This window comes from Mandrillus leucophaeus, unplaced genomic scaffold, assembly GCF_000951045.1.
Source record: "Mandrillus leucophaeus isolate KB7577 unplaced genomic scaffold, Mleu.le_1.0 Scaffold274, whole genome shotgun sequence".
NCBI classification, from domain to species: Eukaryota; Metazoa; Chordata; class Mammalia; order Primates; family Cercopithecidae; genus Mandrillus; species Mandrillus leucophaeus.
In genome coordinates, this window is record NW_012102854.1 from 588,372 (window position 1) to 595,275 (window position 6,904).

Consider the following 6,904-nt stretch of genomic DNA (forward strand, 5'->3'; position numbering starts at 1 on the left):
CCCGTCAGGAAAAGGACATGCATTTCCTCCTAAACAACCCCAGTCTCCTCTCCAGTTACCCCTGCTTTTAAACAATGTTTACATACTCGTTTACGAAGTCCTTCAGCATCTCCTATCTCAGGCTTCTACCAAAAATCCTGATAGGACAGAAATGTGTTCCCCACGTTGAATTAATATGAATCTAATTTGCTTGGACAGTGATTTGATGGGATGAAAATAAGTAATTAGGGGCACCTTATAGGGAAAAGCCCTCATTAGCTCCGTAGACCTGGGTTTTCCAATAAGAAAATACATACTGTGGTTTTGTTTGATTTCAGTCCTAGTACAGGGCAAGGCCTCCTGGTTAATGAGCCTTTTATGTTCGAGAGTGTGACTAGTGGTTCATACAAAGCTCTCACACCTCACTAAGCATCCATGAAAAATTGACGTCAGTGGCCAAATGTGGTGACTCACACCTGTAATTCCAGCATTTTAGGAGGTTGAGGCTGGTGGTTTGCTTGAACCCAGGTGACTAGCCTGGGCAACATGGCAAACCCCGTCTCTACAAAAAATACAAAAATTAGCCAGGCCTGTTGGTGCACGCCTGTAGTCCCAGCTACTCGGGAGGCAGAGGTGGGAGGATCACATGAGCCCAGGAAGTCATGGCTGCAGTGAGATGTGATCATGCCACTGCACTTCAGCCTGGGTGACAGAAGAAGACCCTGTTTGAAAAACAAAAACAATGATGTCACTAATACCAACGGTGAAACTGGATCATCCCTTCAGTAATTTTCTGTAGCTTAGTTATAAGGGGAATTTACAGCTGGGCAGTAGGTGGTTATAAATAAGATTGGGCCAGTGTTGGAGAGGTCTTTAAAGAACCCCTGCAGCCTGAATTTCTAAAGGCCAAAGAACAGATATCATTTATAGGCTTATAATAAATATTATTCAAATTATGTTACAACAAATTTGAATAGTATTTGTTTTAACAAGGAACATTTATTATTGTATAATAGTCTGGCATAGGAATGGATCAGAGTCTTAAATTATATGCTAATTTTATTTTCTAAGATACAAATTTTTTACAAGTAATTTTACACATGTCTACAAGGGAAGTAGTTCATTTCTGGTTTTGTCCCATTACCAGTCCCACTCCAAGCAACTCTTGAAAATTGGTTTGCTACCATTTTTTGATAAACCCACTTTAGTCATTATCTCTTGATTGATTGCAAAGTTAAAGGGAACATTGTATTCCCATACTGCACTTTCATTTTTCCCGACCGTTACCATATCACTGTTTTTGGTTAAATCAACAGTATATACCTTGTTATGGCTGCAAATATTATTCTCTGCCAAGCGAGCTCACAGTTTTGTTCCACACAAACCTTCATTTTCCTGGGGTTAATTGCTTTCCCCCCATTTGCTTAGTCATTAGTGTGTTTACATCCAGAATCTCCAGCATCACTGCCACAGGCCAGTCAATACGTTTTCCCTCTGGTCAGACACATCAGTTCCTTTTGATGTAGAGACTTGCTTCCCCATTTCCTGTGTCCTTGTTCCCATCTGGTCTGGTTTACTCTCTCAGTCACAGCTTTCCTGAGACTTTACCTATTTCCTGAATCCTATGTTGTCTTCTTTTTTTATTTACTCCCTCGTTTTTGTGGAGCATATCCTCTAGAAGTTTCCGAAGAAACTCTTCTTGAGTCCTTGGATGTCTACAAATGTCTTTTCTCAACACTCAAAACAGAATGATAGTTTGTTTATGAAAGTCTAGGTCAGAGTTTATTTTCTCCATATTGAATATTGAAGAATTGTTCTTATTGTTTCTCGCTTTTAGAGGCGTTCTTGAGCATTCCATTGCCACTCTAATTTTTGATGCCTTTTATATGACCTGCTCTTCGCTCTGGAGGCTTTTAATGTCTTGTCTTTATCCCTTATTCTGAAATGTGACTTTCAGCTATTTGGGAAAAGAGAGGGAGACAGATCAAATGTATTGTTGATTTATTATATGACAGGTATAGTGCAAGGCATTGCATATACAATTTCATTTAATTGGGAAAGCCCTCTGAGCTGAATTTTTATACCTTCCCAACCTTGTTTGGATAATGGAGGTATCCTCCCGTACTCAGGCAGTTTCATTTGGAGGAAAAAGAATGACATGGAAACCCAGTGATTCAGTTGTACTTATTTGATTACAGTCCTCCACTGCATCCCAGGCATTCATATGCTATGTTTTACTTCCTCTACCTTAATCTTTTTCTTCTCTCTTTCCTTCACAAAAATACTTTTTTTTTTTAAATTAATCAAGTCATATACGTGGTTATTGTTCCAGGAGTCAGTGATGTTCAGTGATGTGTCCATAGACTTCTCTCAGGAGGAGTGGGAGTGCCTGAATGATGATCAGAGAGATTTATACAGAGATGTGATGTTGGAGAATTACAGCAACCTGGTTTCAATGGGTAAGGACATCTGTCCATAGTAATTTAGATTCTGCACTTGGAAGGGCTACTTCCTCCAATGTGAAATGCTCACCTGGCTTTCAAAAACCAGTCAAATTTTGACATCCTGTTCTCACAGGAATGTTCTGAATATGATAGAGTTAGAAAAAGGAAGCTGCATTGAGTTTTGGGGGATGTTTTACATCTTCCGTTATGTTTCACAAGTCCGTTGTACCTCTCTTTGACTCTTCTCGTAGTGCCATGTCTTTCTTTATAATGAAGGGACTGGATTTGAATTCTAGGATATTCTCATGATAAATTTGTTTTGTCACTTCTTTTGTAAGCAGGGCATTCTATTTCTAAACCAAATGTGATCTCCTACTTGGAGCAAGGGAAGGAGCCCTGGTTGGTTGACAGAGAGCTAACAAGAGGCCAGTGGCCAGGTAAGTGAGGCACAGCAGGTAATGTGTGATTTGGCCAGTAGAGAGACTGCGTCTTTTAGATGCTATCTGGGAAACTCCCCTCAAAGGCTTTTGGCCTGTTGTGCAAATGTAAGACCTTTTCTACATGAGCTTTCAAAATGATCCTACCTTTCCCCCTTACCTAACACACTTTGCCTGCTTTTCTTCTCTTATTCTTCTCTCTCAGTTCTAACCAGCTGGTGCCCTCCTCTACCCTTTCTAGTGATATTCCTTTCTATCCATATTTTGGGCCCATTTCCTTCCTAGCTTTTCATCCCCCTTTGTATTTAGTCTAATAAAAGCATCACTGTCTCCAGAAAGAGATTTTTTCCTGCACTGCCGGAGACTTATTTTCTTTTACTAAGTTTTTTTGGGATGGGGTTTATGCCCTCATTGATTCATTAATATTTTTTACCAACATCTACTGATTTGCACCTACTCGTCTAGGTGCTGCAGAGTTTAAAAAAGGAATAAGCAATTTCAGAACTTACTGCCTAGCAGAAGTACTAGAACATGTCTACAAATAACTTCTACAAAATAGAACCACCATAAGTGAAGTTAAAATAGGGAGCTTAGCAGAAAGCGAGGGCTAACGATGTAGAAGAGGAGTTGATCCACCTAGAAGTCATAGGGGGAGATTTTGGTTGTGAGCGTCATTGACTTTATATAGAGGGTTGGAAATAAAGGGCTTGTGTCTCCATGGAGAAGGTAAGAGCTGGCAAAGAGAGATTTGGTATGAAGGGGAGGACAGCACATTCATTCATTTAGTTTATGTTTCTGGAGTGCCTATGGTATGCCCAGCACTATTCTCAACACTGAGGTTACAGTAATGAATAGAACATGCGTGATTGGGTGCAGTGACTCACGCCTGTAATCCCAGCCCTTCGGGAGGCTGAGGCAGGAGGATTGCCTGAGGTCAGGAGTTTGAGACCAGCCTGGCCAACATGATGAAACCCCATCTCTACTAAAAAATACAAAAATCAGCTGGGTGTGGTGGCAGGCACCTATAATCCCAGCTACTCAGGAGGTTGAGGCAGGAGAATCACTTGAACCCAAGAGATGGAGGTCGCAGTGAGCCAAGATCATGCCACTGCACTCCAGCCTGAAAAAAAGAAAAAAAAGAACGTGCATAATCTGTGTTCCCACAGCCTACCCCACAGTGTAGGGAGAGATATGAAAATAGATGAATATATAACATACCAGGTAATAGTAAATACTAAAAAGAAATAAGAAGTAGAGGAAAGGGATAAAGGATGATATTTTATGTGAAGAAGCAAGAGAAATTTACCATATCTTACCAAATGATATGGTAACATTTGGGCAGAGACCCAAAGAAGTACCACGGTAAGTCATTGTATATGGGTACGAGGCGGAAGACTGCTCCAGATGGAGGAACGCAGACCTTCAAAGACCTGAGGCAACTGTGCATTGGCTGTGTTTGAGGAGCAGCACCAGAGGGCAGTGACTGGTAGCAGAGGGGTACATGGGTGGGAGATGAGATCAAAGAGGCAGGAGTGGGAAAGAGTGGGTCAGTTTATGTACAGTCTGCCATACAGGCCATGGGAAATCTTTTCGTTCTAAGGCAAGAGGTCATCAGAAGGCTTTGCACCTAGAAATGGCTTGATGCAACTTATTTTTTTGTTTGTGTTTTTTTTTTTGAGACAGAGTCTTGCTCTGTTGCCCAGGCTGGAATGCAGTGGCATGATCTCAGCTCACTGCAACCTCCACTTCCCAGGTTCAAGTGATTCTCCTGCCTCAGCCCCCTGAGTAGCTGGGATTACAGACGCATGCCACCACGCCCGGCTAATTTTTTTGTATTTTTTTAGTAGAGATGGGGTTTCACCATGTTAGCCAGGATGATCTCGATCTCCTGACCTTGTGATCTGCCCACCTCAGCCTCCCAAAGCGCTGGGATTATAGGCGTGAGCCACCATGCCTGGCCATGTTTTTGTTTGAGATGGAGTCTTGCTCTGTCGCCCAGGCTGGAGTACAGTGGCATGATCTTGGCTCACTGCAACCTCCACCTCCTGGGCTCAAGCGATTCTCGTGCCTCATCCTCCGGAGTAGCTGGGATTACAGGCGCCCACCACCACGCCCAGCTAATTTTTGTATTTTAGTAGAGACAGTGTTTCACCATGTTGGCCAGGCTGGTCTCGAAATCCTGACCTCAAGTAATCCTCCCACCTCAGCCTCCCAACGTACTGGGATTACAGGTGTGAGCCACTGCACCTGGACTTGATGCAACATGTGTTTTAAAAGGATTTCCCTAACTGCTTTGTAGGAGACAAGGTTGGAAGCAGAGTGGCTGTTTAGCAGATTTTTATAGTAGTCTGGTTGGAATACAGTGATGGCTCAGAGACCATTGAAATGTTATCAGTGGCAGTGGAAGGAAGCGGTGGGTTTGAAATCTTTTCAAGGAAGAGTTAGCAGGATTCAGTCTTGGAATATAAGAGGAAAAGGATTCATGCTTTTTAGGGAGAGCCTATGGAAGAATGGGCTTTGTAATTACTGAAATGGGGAAAGAGTAGATTTGGGGGTTGCAAAATCAAGGGTGGGTTCGCTTATGTTAAGCTTCAGTTGCTTATTGGACGCAGCATAGATGCCATGAGGCAGTTCAGTATAGAAGTCTGGAACTGGGAGGTCAGATCAGCGTTGGAGGAAAATTTGGAGAGCCTTCAATATGGAGATATAGAGTCTTGTGACTGGATGAAATCTCCTAGGGAATAAATATAGCAAGGACAGAAACCTGAAGCACCCTAATACCTAGAGGTTTACAGCAGGAGAAGATATGGCAAGGAAGTGTAGATTGAGAAGACAGCAGGATGGAAGGTGAACTCAGGAACTCAGAAAGAAAAGTACGAGAAAGATCTGGCCATGAAGATTAGATAGGTATGTAATAGTTTCTACATGCATTTTCTCATATAATTCTGTTTTTTTCTTTTAGTACAGTTCAAGTACTTACATAGTTAGGCTGTTTTCTAATCAATGCTTGTTTGTAAAAGCACCATTCTTTATGTAAAAGCACAACTTTATGCATATAGATTTTTCTGTATTTGCTTAGGATAGATTCTCAGAGACAAGATATTTATGAAACTTTCAGACACAATGTTTGGTAGTATTCATTTCATTGTACTCTTTAAGAATGTTTAATTTTTATTTGAAATAAATGTTTTCGCTCATTTATTTTACAAGTCATAGAATGTTGTTTTTCATTGTGAAAATTTTCAAAACTACATGCCACTCATCTACCCCTATTGTTGCACAAATATTTTCTTTTTTTTCTTTGTTTTCGAGATGAAGTTTTGCTCTTGTTACCCAGGCTGGAGTGTAATGGTGTGATCTCAGCTCACTGCAACCTCCGCCTCCCGGGTTCAAGCGATTCTCCTGCCTCAGCCTCCCGAGTAGTGGGGATTACAGGCACCCGCCACCATGCCTGGCAAATTTTATTGTATTTTTCATAGAGATGGGGTTTCACCAGCTTGACCAAGCTGATCTCGAACTCCTGACCTCAAGTGATCCACTTGCCTTGTCCTCCCAAATTCTGGGATTGCAGATGTAAGCCACCGCGCCCCACCGCAGATAATTTCAAGTAAATCCAGAACCTCATGTCATTTCACCCTTGCATAATCTCATTATGTAATTCTAAAAAATATGGATATTTTCTCCCTTATATAACTTTAATGCAAAGTTATATAAATTTTACAGTGATTTCTTCATATACTGGACTGCTTTATTGTCATTATATTGAGTACTTGTGAGAGTGGACGTTTTCACCATAGCATAATTAACTTGTTCATTTCTATATTTCATACTTTTAATCTGTTACTGAGTTTATTCTTTCAGTTTTTATGGACTTTGCAAAATAATAACATTTACCTGTTGGTTTCCAGAGGGTGCTTTTACTTTTTTTTTGAAACAGGGTCTTACTCTTGTCCAGGCTGGAGGGCAGTGGCACTATCATGGCTCACTGCAGTCTTGACCACCTCTTAGGCTCACGTGATCCCCCCACCTCAGCCTCCTGGGTAG

At 41.5% G+C, this 6,904-nt stretch overlaps 1 protein-coding gene across 5 annotated transcripts in view; it reads left to right on the forward strand.

Moving 5' to 3' along the window:
- The window catches only part of ZNF566 (zinc finger protein 566), a 56,200-nt gene that overhangs the window by 23,104 nt on the left and 26,192 nt on the right, over positions 1–6,904 (forward strand). For 4 of the 5 annotated variants that reach the window (XM_011984794.1, XM_011984793.1, XM_011984796.1 and 1 more), the window contains 2 exons: positions 2,312–2,438; positions 2,765–2,860. In XM_011984794.1, coding sequence (XP_011840184.1) covers positions 2,312–2,438; positions 2,765–2,860 — 223 coding nt within the window. Of the gene's footprint in view, positions 1–2,311; positions 2,439–2,761; positions 2,861–6,904 lie in introns of all 5 variants that reach the window. The other variant, XM_011984792.1, reaches the window with a different exon arrangement.